The sequence below is a fragment of the Lissotriton vulgaris genome, chromosome 3_1 (assembly GCF_964263255.1).
Source record: "Lissotriton vulgaris chromosome 3_1, aLisVul1.2, whole genome shotgun sequence".
Classification (NCBI taxonomy): Eukaryota; Metazoa; Chordata; class Amphibia; order Caudata; family Salamandridae; genus Lissotriton; species Lissotriton vulgaris.
The window spans coordinates 1,033,747,121-1,033,766,673 of NC_141689.1; the positions used below are offsets into that span (position 1 = coordinate 1,033,747,121).

General features: G+C 42.8%; 1 protein-coding gene across 1 annotated transcript in view; it reads left to right on the forward strand.

The window, feature by feature from the left end:
- The first annotated feature begins 1,051 nt into the window (after positions 1-1,051).
- Positions 1,052-19,553, forward strand: part of LOC147727346 (sulfotransferase 6B1-like) — a 106,443-nt gene continuing 87,941 nt past the window's right edge. The window contains exons 1-2 of the mRNA XM_086961436.1: positions 1,052-1,386; positions 3,013-3,125. Of these exons, the coding sequence (XP_086817562.1) occupies positions 1,062-1,386; positions 3,013-3,125 (438 nt within the window). The 5' untranslated portion in view covers positions 1,052-1,061. The remainder of the gene's footprint in view (positions 1,387-3,012; positions 3,126-19,553) is intronic.

Consider the following 19,553-nt stretch of genomic DNA (forward strand, 5'->3'; position numbering starts at 1 on the left):
TGCAGCCACGGGCCGCGCTCTGCCACACACTTATATCTTCAGCCTTCACAGTGACAGTTCACAGACATATAGAAAATATGCGTGACAGTGCATTTCAGTGCAGTGATGCGGAGCACCGCACTGAAATGCGTTAGTCTAACACGTGATGCGTGGTACTTGGCAGGACTGCGGCTGAGCATCCTGTGATTCTGGGCAAATCACTTAATGCCTATCAAGAAATGAATGTATCCTTGTGTAACGTAACTGGTGCACATGTGAAGCTCTCCAACACCTTCGGGTCGAGATCGCGCTATATAAATTTGCACACAAAAAAAACAGTAGGCAGCTAGGAAAAATTGTATGTCAAGAGAGAGGGTGTAAATATTAAACGCACTTTAGCAATTTCTAAACCGAGGCTGATTTGGCGCCGTTATTACTTCCCTTACTCGAACCCTAAAACCAGATGTCCAAAGAGTATATAGTGTGCTAATATATGCACATCCTTCTGACGACCTCGTCTGTCACTTGTCTTCTCAGAATCCTCACTGCCTACAGCAGGCGCGCAACACCCATTGGGCTCACGGAGCTTCAGTCCGAATCCCCCCGCCCCCGCCCCCCTGTCGTGTGTGTCAGCCCGGGCTGACACAGCTTTACGGGCTGCCGACTATCTAATTGCAGCCGCACCCAAAGTATTTAACTGGTCTTTATAGGGCCATTTACTTGTAAATTAGGCTTTTGCTTTGTCCCCCCCCCCCTTGTTTCAGTCACCCTGTCTATGGTTGGAAGAATTAGCGCAACCCCCCCCCCCGAAATTTGGCTCTAGTTGCCCGCCTGGCCTATAGGTAGGTAGTACAGCAATCACTTTTACATTTCTTTTGCAGTCTCACTGAATCTAACGCTACAGTTTTCTTTCTATGCACAGGATGCCACTAAATTGCTAGAAGGCTGGGTTATTCCCGAGGCTCCCTACCGGTCAGTCCGCAGCTCGCGTGCAGGTTCTTCAGGTTCTCCGCACGCGATGCTTTCCACCTGTATTTTACACGCAATGGGCGGGGCCAGTGTGCGGACTTGTGTTAGAGTGAATGAAGGCAGGGAGGGGCCGCAGGACGAAGGGATCAGTTTCTCATACTACTGCCAATTTAGTTTTCTCACTGGGAGAGAGTAGCCAGCCTTTCCTGCCCTTCCCGACAGAAGTAACGCGGCTTTCTCGAAGCAGAACTGATCAAAATCCTAGACGGTTCAGGATGGCGGACTCAGTCCACGGGAAGGCCTCCCCCGAGGAGTTGCTCTTCACATACAAGGGAATTTCGTACCCAAAAATGAGATGCAGCTCGGACACCTTCCAAGCCCTGCAAGACTTTGTTTCCAGGAGGGATGACCTGATGCTGGTTTCCTACCCGAAATGCGGTAAGTGAATAAAAGTAGGTGTGCTACATTGCTGTCAAAGGACCCCTGGCCTGAGCCATGGGCGACTCTTAGAAAGACATGCGTTTCAACCTAAAAGCATTTCCCAGATTGCAAAGCGCTAATGGATGACAGAGAGGGCTGGGAGAAGGCGTCACGCGTAGCTGGGAACCACGTGGCAGCCATGCTGGTGGTATGAATGCAGAACTGCTGAATTTTAAAGTAGAATACATTTGTAGTTATATGAGAACCACGTGGCAGCCATGCTGGTGGTGTGAGCGCAGAACTGCGGAATTTAAAAGTAGAATAAATTTGTAGTTATATGAGAACCACGTGGCAGCCATGCTGGTGGTATGAGCGCAGAACTGCTGAATTTAAAAGTAGAATACATTTGTAGTTACATGAGAACCACGTGGCAGCCATGCTGGTGGTATGAGCGCAGAACTGCTGAATTTAAAAGTAGAATACATTTGTAGTTATATGAGAACCACGTGGCAGCCATGCTGGTGGTGTGAGCGCAGAACTGCTGAATTTAAAAGTAGAATACATTTGTAGTTATATGAGAACCACGTGGCAGCCATGCTGGTGGTATGAGCGCAGAACAGCTGGATTTAAAAGTAGAATGCATTTGCAGTTATATGAGAACCACGTGGCAGCCATGCTGGATTTAAAAGTAGAATACATTTGTAGTTATATGAGCATAAATGGCATCTATACAGGGCATGAGAGGCAACACTTCATATCATGCCGTGTATAGAGGGGGACAACAACATTCCCACAGAGCACAGAAGGATTGATTGTGCAGAGGGCACCTGCTGATAGAAGGGGGTTGGAATTTTAGACAGCTTGCCTGATGCTTCTTTTGCTGCCTAATTGGTGTAATTTTGTTGCCATATACGAGGCAGTGACCCTCATACACTTTTATTTCAAGGATGGCACTGTAGACACAGCAAAGGGACAACGGTATGAGTGACAAAATAGCTGCTTCCTTTCTACGGCACGCAGCCAGTCATGGGGAGCCACTGGTTTCCCGCTCATTGCAATACTTCCGCCAGGGTGGGCCAAGCTTTCGCTGTACCGTCCTGCATGCTCCATGTTGCAGAATTGAGCTATTTGTGGAACTGCCCCATAATCCACTATTAGCCTGGCCTGGGCACTGTTGGAATTAGATCTATACAACATATATGCCTTCAAACTGACCCATCTGCAAGTAACCTACTGAGTAACACGTTCTTTATTGAACTTTAAAGCATGCATACTACCTGTAGTCGAGGTTTCTAATAAAGTTTGTTTTCTATTATAATTCCTGAGCAACAAAATGCAGAATTCCAATTGAAACCAGCGATGGACAAGCTACTCACACTACAAACTACTCACTCTATAAACAGATTGGTAAATGCAGTATCTTTCCTGGCATTTTGTAAACTCTGTGCAAATCAAGTAGGCCTCAATGCAGTGCAGTATGTAAGTCGTAGAAAGGTGCACAATAGGTAGTTTCAGGGGGTGACACTGTCAATGGGAAAGGCCTCATAAGGAAATCTTTGGGCACTGGCAGTTTTTTGTGTTTTTATTAAGCACTGTCTGAAATATGCCTAGAGTGTTGTCTTAAGTATCGGCTATTGCTTTCAGGAACCAACTGGTGCCTACAGATATTAAATGATTTGGCAGCTACAGTTTCAGGCAGTAAAGAAATTAAACCAAACTTTGACATTCTCGAATTTGGAGCTGCAGACAAATATAAGGTAGGAATGTTACATGCTTTTATCATTACAAGCAGAATCGATTTTGTTGATTTTTTTATTATGAAAACGATACATTAATGGGGTGTAAAATGCAATACAATGATAGCAAACTTGCTTCAGAACATTTTCCCTAGGTATTAACCAGTGTCACTAGAAGTATGCTGCAATAAACAATTCAGTTGTATATTAGTGTCAGCCAAATTATATAACAAGGGAAAGCTGTATTATGTGGCACTGAATTCACATGTGGTTTTTGAGAGGTTAAAGGCAAATTATATGGAACATTCTGTGCAACTGACATTTTGAAACACTTTTATACAAACGGGATCCCACTAGTAAAGCACATACATATATTTCTTTAGAAACATATATATGTATTTTTTTTTTTTTAGAGTTTTTTTTATAGCGCAAACGAGACCCAAGATATCAGGTATCAGAGCGCTTTACATGATCATCAGTTTCGTTACCGAAGGACACATTCCTTTTTGGTAGGTACAGGAAGAATAAGTGATTTGCCCAGAATCACAGGATGAGGAGCGTCGTTGCAGAGACTCGAACCCGGTCCCCCAGCTTCGAGCTCGACCGCTCTAGCTTAAGGATACATCCTCTCCCCATTAAATGTTAAAACATATCCTCTGCAAAAAGTTTTTCTTTTGTTTTGCATGAAAGCACTGTTTGTTCTACTTTCCAGAGTAAAATCATTTATGTTAAATATATACCTAGTTGCACTCGGTTGAAATTAATTAAGCATACATCCGTACACTACTTATAATAAAAGGTGTCCATTTTTTATTCAGTGCATCCCAGGTATGTTTAAAACTTGCCTTCATTGTCAGTTTTGATCCATGTTCCCATCTAGAAGGTAAACATTGGTGCAGACTTCAATTGAGGGCACCCAGTTGAACCCGGCATTCTTGCATTGCTTTTGAGATGCCCCCCCTGCAGAAGTGAGCGGGTCTGAGCACTGGTCCATGTAGGGCATGCCACAAGCTTGTAACACTGCCCAGATAACAGCTTGGGTCCCTCCTGTGGGTGCTGCCTAGCTGTAACCGGTGGGGATCCTGTGCATCGCTTGGACAGAGCGGTCTAGAATAAGGCACATGTGTGTAAGATGGAGTGAAAAAAGTAGCAGTGGAACAGGCCAACACAAACTGGGAAGACCTGTCCTCGTTGGCAAAAGACCCTGGAGAAACTCCTTGTTGACCACGCTCCCACTTGGGTGTCAATCTGGCTAGTGTATACATTTACACCCTTATATATTATCTCTTCTAATTTTGCAAGGCCAGTCTGACATCTGTAAAATCCCTAATGAGCATGACGTGAATCAGATGGAGGATGAGTTTTCTGACATCTCTAGCTTCACAGGGAATGACTATCCATTGGTAATGCTACATTCCAGCACCAAGTCACGTATAGGGACCCTCTGGAAACTCAGATGGAAGGGTAATACCATTAAAATTGCCAGTGTCTGCCATTTTCAAACTGGGAAACCTGAGGGCCTAAGTAAATCATATCTCGCTTACATTTAATGAGTCCTAGTGGAGATACAGGCAAACATCTTCTTCCTCATCTAAGGCCCATACTGATAGATTTGGGACCTTTACTCCACATGTGACCTACAGAATGGTCCAGTGGGTCATGGTGCAACAGAACGGGAATGGGATCTCCTCGATTCATACACCAATCTTGGTTTATCACACACACACACTTCTAAACCACTTATTTTAAAGGTCATGTCTTTCAATATGAGTCACAGGGAGCACCCAGTTAAAGACATGCTAATGGCGAAGGTAGCCAGAGATAACAATGGGAAAAACACTTCGTCTTAGAAGTCGCCCCAGAGCAACAGCCCAAGGCATCAACCATGCTTTCAACTCAGTAATGCCTTTCTGGCTGAAGTATACTTGGAAGTCACCACCTTTAGGCAAGACTTAAAGTTTTGCCTATAAGAACTCAACATGGATATCTAAGTTCTAGAGAATAGGGTGAGCACATTTCTGAAGAAGGTGGACGATGGAGCAGAAGAACAGCACTATTTGGGTACCCAAATAGTCTTACTAGAAGAAAAGCTGGAAGATCTAATACTGAAACTCAAAGATATAGAAAATATATTAGGACACAATAACATTCAGATTAAAGGCCTCCCATGAGGTACCAAGGAGCAACACATGCAAGCCTACATTAGAAAGCTTCTCTTCTTTAGAAAGAGACATGGAGATCCCCCACTATACCTGCATTGCACACATAGAACCTCTGGAGTGGGCTCCCTAAGAGACAAACCCTCAGACATTTTGACCCAGATACTTTTATGAGGACAAGGAGGAAATAATATTGTGATGCTTGACTCCGGGTCCATCAGGATCACAAGCTTCTGCAGCCAGAGTTGGCTTTCTTCATGTTCAAGAGGAGAAGGGACTTTTTACTGTTGACTAACATCTTCTGCAAACTTGAGACATACTGCCTTTTGGGGTCACCACTTTTTGCTCCTCTTACCTGGGGCATGAAGGAGGTGAATTATCCGTTCTGTGACCAAGGCTTGCGCAATCATGCTCCCTGGTGTACAGGAGGGAGATCAGACTGATGTAGCAGATGAAAAGTGAACGAGAGGAAAGAAGGGTAGAGACTTATATGGCTAAGAAGTGTCTGCAAATGTAACAGCCATCCTTTGAGGATGAAATTGAATGAGAGTTGAGGCACTGTCAGAAGTGAAAAAGATCCATGGCCGCGTGGTGAACACAGCCCACGAGGAGCTAATGAACTCTGACAACACAGAGGCTTGGCCAACATAATTTCTTGGGAACATACTTTAGAACTTAGCTCAGCATTCCAGTCACGTAGAGGAAAGAGCCATCGGTGAGAGTCAGGGATAGTAATGATGAGTTACATACGGGTCTTTTTTGTGAAGTTTCCGTAATTTGCAATAAACGATATCAGGGATATTTTACACTGATTGCCGTAATAAGGGCTTGTTTGTGAATTGAATACTTGGAGAACACACCTTCCATTTTAATTAGAGTAAAAAATGAATGGAGATGGGGTACAGGCAATATGTACCGAAGAAGGCCACACTGTGATTGCTTATGGTAATTTAGGGGAAGCCTTCCTTAGTTTCTATCATAAACTCTTCTATGTGATCTGGTAGATACTGGATTGCTAAGACATATTTAGACACTCAAATTGGTCCAAAAAGTCTGCACTTCAAGCAGAGTATCTGGAGAGTCCATTTACTGAGGTTTTGAGGGGAATCCACGTCTGGAATTGGGAAAGTCTCCGCTTCTTTACAGCCTTCTATAAAAACGTTTGCGAGGCCCGGACTCCCCTTTTGTTCCAACTTTTTATCTCTTTTGGAAATTCAGAGTTAGTAACAGACTTGTTCCTGGATCTAGCAGTTGCAGTGTTTCCCAAACTGGGCAACAACACCTCCTTCTGTGGTTCATATATGCACATCTTGCGTTTCAATGTAGATGAAAAGCTTTTTACAGGGATTCTGGCTGTCTTCCTGAGACTTTTTATGCCTGAAAATCATAGTTCCAGATATGGTGGCCATCTGTACAGTCACAATACTAAGAAAATATTGCATATCATATCGTAAAAATGTACTGTTCATCGCAGTAGACGCCAAAAAGGTGTTCAACAGAGTAGGTTATCTTTACATAGCCCACTTAAAATAACCATGGGTTTGGTCCATGCTTCATTAAATGGCAGTTGGCCAGTTATCAATCTGCCAGCTCACATTAGGGTTAGTCGCACAGTGTTTCCTAACACGAACATTAAACAAGGCACTTAGTGGGGAGGTCCTCACTCACCTCACCTGTTCAACCTCACTCTTAAACCCTTTGATAAATGCATTAGGCAAAATTATCCCACTCATGGGGTACAGATATGGAGGAACACCTTCCAATTGTTCATGTTTTCTGATGGCGTTAATGTTACTATCTCAAATTCACTTTCCTCTTAGCATGGCAGAAATCCAAAGGTAGAAAGCAGTTTTGGTCCTTAAAATCACTGTCACCAAACCTGAAGCCCTTCTGCACAATCTAACCCACCACCCCACAGACCAGAGGTGTCACTCCAAGCACTTTTCCTATTTTCTGACACCTTTCTCTGTGTCTGATTTGGGCATACAGCTCTGACTATCACCAGTGCAGGCTGTAACTAGATGTGGAACAGGTCATTTCTCGTTTCTGGGCAGAGTCGAGGTGGTGACAATGGTGATTTTGTTCTGAGATCTTGTACTTTCCCAAGCGATTTCACTACCAAGCCCTTCAACTCTTATCCTATCAGTTTCCAATGGATATCAGCAGTTTTATTTGGCAAGGGAAAACAAGACAGTTGAAGCAAAATACCTGTATTTACCCATAGTCCAGGGAGGCCTACTATTACCAGACCTTGTACATTATTTCCAGTAGGCCCAGGTATGATATTTGGTGGTATGGTGGAAAAATGAAACCACAAAACAATGATGATTCATAGACCGCCGAATGCTGGCTCACCACTGTGGGCTATAAATATATAGTATAAGCTCTTTGACAGTGACAGAGCAGAGTGAAGTCTGGGCCCAGCAATAATGGGAAAGGGAGCTATACCAAGGTATCTCAGAGAAGAATTACTAAGGGGGTCATGGTAGGCGCTGAACATCATTACACCATGCAGTGGGTCTCAAGACACTTTAAAAAGTGGACCTGTATTCTTTCTAGGGAGTTTGCTGACCAGTACAATCCACGTTTGAGTGATTTTCCACTCCACCTACTGGTTGTATATAAATATATAGAAGTTTCCACTAAATCAAGGCAGTAAAAGTGGATATTGCATGTCACTTTTTTTCATACACTTTGGTCCTGATGACAGCCGCTACATCCCTATGGGGAGTGTTAGGCTGAAACATGTCGACCTTTTCAATCCTTTGACAAATTGAATCATCCTCTGTCGAAGCTTTACTTTCTCAATCTTGACCTATGAATACCATATTAAAGTTGTTTAGCACATCATAGAGTTAGTTTTAGCCACTCATACTTCTGTTTCACTAACCTCTCACCACACCCTGGTCATCAAGAGGTTTAATATACCTCATCATCTCTATTAAAACAACCCTGAGCTCCTCCCTCTCAGTGAGGGGGTTGTAGCCCGCACTACGACTAGGTTCATAGTGCAAGGAGATCCCCAATGATGAAGCATGCCACCCACAGGTGGGTGAGGGGAATCATCCTAAGAAAGGGATACTCCAGCACGCCAACATTCTTCTAGACCCAGAGGCCTACCATTGCATTTTGTAGTTGTACGAGTGGGGAATTGACCTCTGCTGATATCTACATTTCCCCTAGTCCTCTTTTGTGTGTACTACTACTGGACAAGTACTTTTAACATACCCCCAAAAAGTTACGCACATGGAATGACTCAAGACCAAACTCATGTTGGAACTCATGGAGGAAGATGGGCGATCTCACTCACCTTCAATGGGATTGTCCAAAATTGCACACGTTTTGGAATGGTGTCTTCTGGCCATTATCAACATGTTTAAAATCCATATGCCATGCAAACTGGCAGTAATACTTCTGAGTCTCCCACTTCCATCCATTTTTTACCTCAGCCGTGGTAGCAGCAGTGACACACTAGTGATGGCGAAAATAACGTACACCTTCAAAATAGAGTGTCCTTCAAAATAGAATGGCCCCCTTTCTTGCTATTTCTTGAAGGGGAATTTTTGATAACTTACCTGCCCCAGTACCTTAAATACGTTTTGTGTTCTGCCATCTGAAAACCAAGCAGGGATCTTGGTGGAAGGGGCTATTTATGGCATGAGTTAACAAAAGGTCTGCAGGCACATGGTTTTATATATTCAGCTGTTCACAAAGTTTCTATGATCTATGTATTATGGGTCCTGAGGTGTTTAAAGAGAGGATGGACTAGGGGGTAGGATGTTCTAAAATGGGAGACGTTATTTGATGTCACATTGGTACTTACATAGCACTACCAGGTTAGGTATTTATTTTCCTAACTGCCTAAACAACTTTGCAAATCCCAGTTTAAGAAGAGATGACCCAGGGATGGGAATAAGATAATTGATACCATGTCATGTCTGTCTTTTAAATATTTTCTGCTTTATTTGTGAAGTGTGCTATACTGAAAATCCACTTTCAAGGATATTCTGTTGTTGCAAATTGATGAAGGTCATTGTAATTTTCCCATATTTCCATTCAAGGCCTTTCTCCGTGATGTCCATGCAACAAAAAACATGATGTATTAGAACTGATTGTCATGCTTGCCAATGCTTGTTGTTGAGAGACTTCCATGGTTTCTGACTTCATTTCATAGTAGGAACTCAATGTGACTTTTTATCCCTGTTATACACTATATATATATATATATATATATATATATATATATATATATATATATATATATATATATATATATATATATAGTTTTGGAGAACAGAACTTTAGTAATAATAGCAATACAATACCAATATTAAATAACAACCAGTAAAAAAACAAAATAGTGAAATAATTTAGAGAATTAAAACAAGCAATATCAGTCATTAAATATATACTTATTATGTTTTATGACTATAAAACGTGAAAGGGAGGAAAGAAGAAGAGGAGAAAGACAGAAATGAGAAAAAAGAAGAGAGAAAGAAAAAAGATAGACACAGTAAATCAGATTTAATTTTCTGAGACAATGAGAATGAAGAAAAAGTAGCAATTCTATGTTCATCACAAATAAAATTCCACCATGTTGATATAGATAATCTAGAGGCATATTTCCAACAAGCGAGAATCACTTTGAAAGTAAGAGCAATAAAAAGATCAAATAACATAGGTTTAGGAGAAATAATGTCAAAGTCTGGTGAAGCAGTTCTGAGGAAAACATTTTGCGTTGATAATGGAATATTACATTGATATATTTATAAACATTTTGCCCAAATAGATTCCCAGAATTTCAACACATTAGAACAATAATATAATAAGTGGATTAAAGTCCCTGTGAAAGAAGAACAAGACCAGCATAAAGGAGAGGAGGTGGGAGAGAACGTGGATATACATTTAGGAGTAATGAGAGCTCTGTTATAAATAAAAAATAAAGATTGTGTAATGCGAGCTGCTTTGGATGTTTTAAATAATTTAAGCCAAAATTTATCCCAAGCAAGGGAAGGAAGTGAAATGGATACATCAACTTCCCACATTAGCTCAATAGGTGTTTTGGATCTTTTAGGGATGGATGATAATAACATCTTATAGAGAAATGCAGCCTTGGGTATAGAATCTTGGGAGACGTTTTGTAATGGTGTAAGGGGAGTGAGTGGTAGAATAGCTGAGGGAAAGTTATTAGTTATTAAAGACAATATTAAAAGATATTCATGAAAAAACGAGCGTGGTAAATTATAATCTTATTGCAATTTGGGAAAAGGGATTAACAGAGTTATAATGTACAAGCTGATAAATAAACCTAATAGCCATCTCCTTCCAGTGTTTATAATATAATGATTTACACCGAAATTTGATAAATGTTTTATACCAAATAGCGGAGGCTAAGAAACATTGATGTGAGTTGAAACCTGCAGAAAATACAGTGTGTAATAATTGTTGGAAGTATTTCAGTATAGGATTATTTGATATAATGGTGCAGTTAGACATATACATTATATTTTCAAATGAGAATTCCTTTAAATTCATTGTGGCATGGAAGTATCACCAAATTCATGGTTTAGAGCAAAAAATTGTCTCATAAAAAATGCAGAGGGATATAATTTAAAAACAGAAAAACGAACACCACCCTCATTCTTGTGACGTTTGAGTTTAGTCAAAGCAATCCGAGAGTGTTTATTATTCCATAGAAATGTAGTGCAATTAATTTGAGAGAAATAAGAAATGGGAATCTTAAAAGGTAACATACAAAATGTATAAAGGACATGTGGAACAATCATCATCTTAATAGTATCCAACCTTCCCCACCATGATAAGTGGAGAGGCGACCATGAGGAAAGTTATTTTTAAGTGTGATTGTTAAGTCATTAAATGTACAACTAATTGTGTTGGAAATAGAGGAGGAAAACCAAATTCCAAGATATTTTATTTTGGTAAGACACCAAGTAAAATTAGTATTAGTAAACATATATTGGTAACCTAAAGAATTTAAGGGTAATATTTCAAGTTTTGGAGAAGTTCAGTTTATAACCAGAAATGGTATAGTATAAATGAATTTCGCATATAGAAGGAGAAAAAGAGGAGAGGGGATTGGGCATATAAATCAAAATATCTTCAGCATAAGCCAACAGTTTAGTTTTATTGGAGTTATTTACAAAACCTGGGATGAGTGGGTTAACTCAGATGCGTTCGAGGAAAGGTTCTGAACATAAAACAAATAGCAGAAGGGACAGAGGACAACCCTGCCGAGTACCTATATGTAACTGAGAATATTGGGGAAAATTATTATTAACAAAAATACTAGCACAGGGAGCAGAGTATAATAGTTTTACAAATTAAATGAAATTAGTGCCAAAACCATACCTTCCAAGAGTAGTAAATATAATTTTGCCAGTTAATACGATCAAAGGCCTTTTCGGTATCAAGACACAATGCAGCTAGAGGAGATTGATGTTTTTTTTACCAAAAACAATACCATTAGAACGCATTCTAGCATTATCAGTAGCCAGTCTGCCCTTAACAAAACCAGATTGATCGGCGGTGACCAATAACGAAACAATAGTCTCATGACTAGATGCAAGGATTCTGGCAAATATTTTGCAATCATAATTAATTATTGAAATAGGACGATCATTTTTACAAAGGGAATGATCTTTATCTGGTTTGGGAATTAGAACAATCAGGGCTTTTAGAAAGGAACCAGTGGCCTTAGATTTTGCAAGAAAAGAGTTGAAAAGCTCAGGTAGTTTAGGACCAAAAATGGAGAAGGCAAAAAAAATTCAACAGAAAAGGCATCAGGACCAGGAGCCTTCGTTTTTTTTAAGGAACTAATGGCATTCATTATTTCCTGGCGTGTTATCTCAAGTTCTAATGATTCAAATTTATAAGGTAATGATGGGGGATTAGGTAGGCAACTAAAAAGGTGTACATATTTTGTTCTGAGGAGTTAGTGTTATCAGAGTACAATAACTGGTAATATTCTTGAAAAGTGTTAGAAATATCTACATCAGAAGATACTATTTTGTTGGTACGTTCATTTAGAATGGAACCAATATTTTGATGTTCAGATTTGATTTGTACAAAATTGGCCAACATCTTGCCCGCCTTGTTTTGACAGCCGTGAAATTTAGATTTAACTTTAAGGAGAATATTATTGGCATCAACGGTGGAAAGTTTATTAAGAGCAGGCCTGACTTTGATTAATTCATGCAGTACAGAAGAGGATTTAGAGGAAAAGTAAGTATGGCCTAATGTTTTGAGTTGTTGTAATAAAGTAGTATATGTGGTATGGCTGTTTTTTCCCCTCCTTGCTGCGTATGCTATAGTGAAGGCATGAAAAGAGGCCTTGAAGGCATCCCAAGTGTTAGGAACAGTTGTAACCGAAGGTTGATTGATTTAAAAAAAATAGTTAATAAAGCTAGTAGCTTCAGATAAAAAATTATTGTTGGAAAGGAGAGAGTTATTAAATTTCCATCGACCAGTTTTAGAATTGTTCAGAGGTAAGTCAAATGAAGACAAAACAGGAGCATGATCAGAAATAAAAATAGAGCCAATCTCTGAGGATTGGATGGAGGGAAGTAGAGGTGTACTAACCAAAATGTAATCAATTCTGGAACGAATATGGTGAACGTTGGAGAAAAAAGGGAATTCAAAAGAATCAGGATTACAAGTTTTCCAAACATCAAATAATGGATGAGTGGTAATGGCAGATTGGCATGCTTTGTGAGATTTGTTAGGATTAAGTTTACATATAGACTCTCTGTCTGTAAATGGATCTAACCACTGATTAAAATCTCCTACAACAATATTGTTAGGGTTTCAAGAGAGATTAAAAAAATCTGGTTTATTGGGACCATAATTAACTAAAAAGATTTCCCTATTATGAATGATAACCTTAGCTATTACCTATCGTCCATCACTATCACATTGAGTTGATAACATTTTTACATGCAACGGAATGGCAACAACACCTTTACAATTAATCGCAGGAGAATATATTACTTGTCCTACCCATTGTCATTTCAATTTCAGAGATTCTACTTCATTACAATGAGTTTCCTGCAAAAAAGAAACATGTGAGTTCAATCTGGACAAGTGAAAGAGTACCTTTTGTGTTTTGACAGGATGTCCCAGACCACGAACATTCCATGAGACAATGTTACACATATTTAGGGAGTGGAATGAGAGATACAGGAATACAGGTAATACATTGCATGGACACTGCTGAAAACAGAAAGACACCATGTATTCAATAAATATGGAACATATACTAAATGTAAACAAAAAAAAGAACATTCATGATACAGTACAAAAAAAGAGAGTAAAAGACAACTAGTAGGAGATGGAGAAAGAGTGATAGTAGGATAAAGACATAGATCAAGGAAAGAAATCCAGATCTAAGGTGAAGAGTAAAAAAGAAATGCATGGGACACAACAGCACCAAGAGCAAGAGGAACGGCAGAGGGAGAGCAACTAAGATATAATGGAGGAAACAGCCATATAGAAATGTCATAGACAATAGAGAGAGGTAGAAAGAATTATTAGAAGAATGTAAGAATAACAAGAATTAGTTAGAATAAGTTAGAAGCGCTTGGAAGGAGTATCCACAGAGTGTTGTGAGATACTTTGGAGAAAAGGTTTTAATTTGACAGGATCGTCAAATAAGCGTGTAACGCTTTCATGAGCAATTTTATATAAACAAGGATGCAAAATGCCATAACGGATTTATAATTTTCTCATTAGGGGACGAAGAGCAAGAAATTCTTTCCTTCTGGCATTGGTAGTATTGGAGAGATCTTGAGAGATATAAATGGCATGACCAGACCATATAAGATGACGTTTCACTTTTGCTGCCTTCAGCATACTAATGAGATCTGTAAATTCCAAAAATAACATTATAATTCCTCTGGGTCTGGTAGATTGAGGTTGGAAATGACCAAGAGTAAGTGCACATTGATTGTTCAATGGAGGATCATGTTGATGGTCCAAAAGCTCTGGCAGGAACTTCTTCAAGAAGATATGAAGGTCCTGAACTTCCATATTTTCTGGTAGACCATATTATCCGCAGGTTATTAATCTATTTTGAGTTTCAAGATCCTCAGTATGCTATTTGAGTCGTTGGATCTCTTGCTCTAAGATAAGAATCTTGGTAGTGGCATCATGTAAATCACAAATAGGGTGCTCCATGTCAAACAATTTTGCTTCCATAGTGATCAATCTATTCTCAATTTTTTGAACCTATTCATTAGTACCAGACAAGAAGGGTTTTAATCGCCTCAACTCATCAAGAATAGTATCAAGAACAGGGTTATGGGATGACAGAAAAGGAGAGCAGGGTCATTTATCACCCGCTTAGGTCTTGTACCAGAAAAGGACGGCTTAGTAGAAGCTAAATGATCACTGGCCATTGTTGCATGACGAAGAGGACGATGAATCCTCTTTGGTGACGGTCTGAGCCTTCCCATATACTGTGTGAACACCACTTAAAAGCATGCAGATGTGAAGAAAAAATATGCATAAGCTTTGAGACAGACCAACATCCAGAGCATAGAAAGCATTCACAAATACTTAAAAAGTCAGCAAGAGAAAAAGGTAGCAATGTTTATATATATAAAATGGCATTTATAAGGGAAAAGAGCCATTTAAATAATGAAAATGCCATTATAAGCTAAAATAGTGCTGTGAAAAGGACGAGGAGGAAAAAAAACAATATAATACATTGCCAGGCATTTAATTGTTGCAACACCAGTTCTCCTCAGTAGGGGCCCATTAAGACAAGAGCGGCAGGATTATTTAATGGCGGCCGCTTGCGTCTGAGGAGGCAAACTCCACGCTGCAGCTCCGGGCCAGGAGAACCTGCAGAAATGGTCACAGTAGCTCAAAATGCAGCTTTAACTGTAGAGGACATCCTGGGGATGAGCAGAGCACCAAAGCAGAACAGAAAGGCTGCTAACAAAGGAAAGAGCACCACATTAGAGCGGAGCTCAGCCGAACACCGCCATCTTCTCCGGCATGCAGACCACGGCCTACCCTTTAAATATTATGTACAGATGGTCTTAACAATCATTGTCGGAATGGCAACGTGATACAATTATCGGTGACGTGATTTAGGGCAAGGCTAATTGGAGATTTTGTCCTCTGGTACAAACAGAGCTCTGAACAAAGTGGCTGCCTTTATCCTCTCAGATTTGGTAGTCATATTTTTGTATATTTCTTCATGGAAGATGGGCCCCGCAAAGGGCGTTTATTGCCATCCACGTCCTGCATGTGTATGAGATATGAATCACCCGTGTGAGCATGGTATTTATTTGAGATCTGTATACCAGCTGTTACAGCCTGCTTAGAGGAAGCTCAAAGCAACCAAGAAAGAACCTGTTCGCATTTCTGTAGGACATGTACCCAAGGAGAATGTCCAACTCTTTAAAAACACCTACGGCTAGCAAAGCAGTCACTGTTATACCATATTAAGTGGTTGGACACTACACTGCCCGAGTTTCCTTCATCATGGTGTTAAAATAGAAGGCCCGGAAATTGTCTCGAAATGTAGAGCAATACACGAGCTGCAGACATGATACACAATTTCTTTCAGAAAAGACAGCCCTTTATAGTCTGAAGTTGTTCTTATCAGAATGGAGAATTTCCAGGCAGTCTGCAAAACAAACTCATTCTGTATCCTGTGCAGACATAGGCCTTCAGTGCAAGTGGACACACTAACTCAGAGCAGCTGGTCTTTCACCAAGGGATGTCCCCCGTTTAAAGCAGAGGGAATCTACAGGTTAAATATTGAGCACAAAAATACGAAATAACCATGGGTATTTAATCCCCAACTATCAGTCCCCTTGCTAATTTCTCACTTCCGAGGGGACCCTCAGGGTGCCCCACATGTCTGTCTGCTCCTACAGTTGCTGATGTCTCAGCTATTTTAATTCTGATAAGGGAGGAGGCAAAGTTATTAGGCTAAGCTTTGGGGTACTTGGAATCACCCCCCCCCCTCCCCTGAGCAGCATAAGCTACTTAATGTATACTTAGGTTGCTATAAGCATTGTTTTTCTCATGGCTTGGAATATATCATAATTCCAACTGCAAGATTCCTATTTAAATTCAAGCACAATGCATTGTATTGCATGACCCAGTGATACTTATATGGCAGACTTCCCGGAGCCCCCTCATCAGCCCCAGCTTGAGTCACTGCACTTCTACAGCTAATTCTAGTCATTTCCCGTTAGCGACCTCTGCCTGTCAAAGGCTGATGCTGTCTCATCTCCTTTGGCGACTCCTGACTAAGAGGCTGGTCAGCTGCCTTGCCGGGTGGCCTCAGGTCCTCACCCGTAAATGCTGGGCAAGCTCCCTATGTACACATATGGACACCAGGGCTTTAATATGGGAGGGGCAAAAAATAAAAAAGAACAAGAAGAACCCCTGGCTATGTTTGTTCCTGCGACAGGGGTGCATTGCCTTTATGGGTGGTAGAGGGAGTCGGCTAGAGACCATAGCAATGACTGTCACTTACTCAATCTGCAAGAGTATCCAGGAGTCCTCCAGACCTTTTTTTTTCCTGAGTGGAAAGAATAGGATTTGAAGCTGGCTATTATGCTCGCCCTCTTTCCAAGCTCACCAAGCCTTAAGAAACATACACAAAAGATCTGTAGTCTGCATTGACAGCCTCTATAGATTTACCAACCTGGCAGAGACAACTAAAGAAACTGGAATGCGTCATTACAGATAGTGTAAGTCGGGGGCGTGGTTTGGATGCAGATGCAGGCGGTGGTGTGAGCTCCACTCGAGAACACCACATTTATCCTGAAGGACTGATCCCTTGACCCCCCCAAGGCAGCAACTGGGGACGAGAAAGCGGAGGGGAGCTGGCCCGAGTGTTTCCGACTTCCAGAATGGAGAAACCTGGGATTGCGGAGGGGTTTCCTGGGCTGCACTGATTGTCGTCAGAGACCACAAAATGGTGGCCCTACTCTGACGGGAGGCTCCGAGGCTTCACTTCGGGAGCTGTGGATGGCTGTCTTGGGTTGTCCTGCGGGGCGCATCGTCACGGCAAGCGGAACGGTGCGGACGACAAAGAGAGGAGATCAACCCTGGCACATGGGACGATCCGCAACAGCTGAAGCCCCCGAGGCTGAACTAGAGGAGGATCGCTGGGCTGCACGACTGATACGGTGTCCGGCTACCGCAACCTGAGCTGAGGAGCGGATCGGCCATGGACTGGGGGCGATATTGGTGGTGACGCATGCTCAGCGGCACTAGTGCAGAGAACGGCCCGCGCCAGCAGGCGCTTCGGAGCTGGCGGTAACTGCGCCCACACCGCGGAGGACAGGAGGGCTCGGGCTGCGGATGAGTAGACCCTAGCCCCTCCTTGCGAACACACCAGCGCGTTGGTGACCATCGAGGCGGAGATTGCAGCCTGAGAGCATAACTGAGGGACGCATGTTGGTCGAACCTGTGCTGGTGAGTGAGGGGCAGCAGCAACTAGGATGGCGGAGGCGGCCGGATGGCCCTGGGGCGTCGCTAGCCGCGAACTGGAACGGGGACAGAGACTGGTAGCCTGGGCCTCTTGCCGACCGCCACAGGGAGGAGAAAGCGGATTGACCCCGAGCCATTAGGGGCGCGACCTAAAGAGGTGTGGGCGCACTGGGTGATCTGCAAATATAGATAGAGGGGAGGCCCATTCCCAGGTGGTTCTGAACGCATACCCATTGTGTGGACTTACGCTTGGAGTGTGCCTGAGGAATGGAAATCATCACTGAGGGCTGTGACAGAACTGCGGCGCACTGGCCTTGGACCACCGCGATACTTGGGAACTGATGTAGGCCCAAGTGTCGCCGCACTTTTGAGTTGCTGAGAGAGGTGCGGTCCTCCTGCTTAGGAGAACATTGGAGTAACCATTCCTGCTGCTTTTGACCTGCCGGGGCCTACGCAGATGGCGCAGTGAACTGGAGGTGCTGGCTGGTGCCTTTGATAGGGGCGGTACCAACGGGAGTCTTCTTGCCTGGGAACTGGGCCTCGTAACCACCTGATACATATCGTGTGATCCTGCGCTGTGGGCCCATTGTGCGAGCTCTGATGACAGACACCATGGGTAAGGCCCGAGGGAGGAAAGAAGAGGAGCACCAGCCCTCTGACACCGAGTCCCCACCCCAGGCTAAACAGGACACGCAAGAATTGACACAAGACCCTGGACTGCAGCAACAACTGGCTAAGATCCTGTCTGCCATCTGGACTCTCTTACTGCCCTGCAGCAGGTCATTGCACAGGTGGCGACGGGGCTTGGCCTTCTGCGGGCGGATCACTCTAAGCTATCGGACCGGGTGAAGTACGTAGAGGAAATAGTCCAAGAGGTTGCGCCTGCGCAGACTGCACTGGCTGCAACGATGGCAAGTGCTTTGGACCGGATCGCTGTGCTGGAGAAGCGCTCAGAGGATGCAGAAGGGAGAAACAGGCGGAACAACATTTGAGTGGTGGGTTTGCCCGAAAAAACTAAGGGATCAGACATGGTGCGATACCTGGGAGGACTGGCTGAAAACGGAGGTGGCCCTTGAGGGCTTATCTACCTTCTACACTCTTGAATGTACGCACCGTGTCCCTCCAAGACCTCCACAACAGGGACGTCCTCCCCGGCCGGTGGTGGCGCGACTGCTGCATTTTAGGGATAGGGACTTGTTTCTACAGAAGGCTTGTACAGATGGCCCCTTCCAGGTCGGCAATAGTAGGGTCACTCTGTTCTCGGATTATTCTTCCGAAACTCCGTGGCGCCGTGCCTCCTTCCAAGCAGTCAAGAAGGAACTGCGAGCGGAGGGGATCCAGTACTCCCTATTATTCCCGGCCAAACTGCGCATAATACTGGATGGGAAAACCTGCTTCCAAGACACGCCGGAGGATGCATGGATGAGGCTGGAATCCTATAGAGCTGGCAGGGACGGACCAGAGCGGGAAGCACGGGCGCTTGCTGAAGACTCGCAGCCCCGTAGATCACAGCGTAAAAGGTGCCTGCGGCGGGGATTGCGCAAACTATCAACCTTGGAAAAAGAATCGGAGCGCAGGGGAGCATTAGCAGCAGTATAGGCGATATCTGGAGACTTGCTGATAACTTCGCCGAGAGGCTCGGACCTGGAGAATGACAAGGACAACTCGGAGGCGGACTCTTCAGCATCGGATAGTGTGCATCTGCCGCTGGTCACACCGGGAAAGGCGGACGGACTACTGGATGAGTAGACTCTGTATTTTATGAGGAAGTGGGGTGTCTGCTCTGCTTAGATGTGGAAAAGTGAATGTTGTG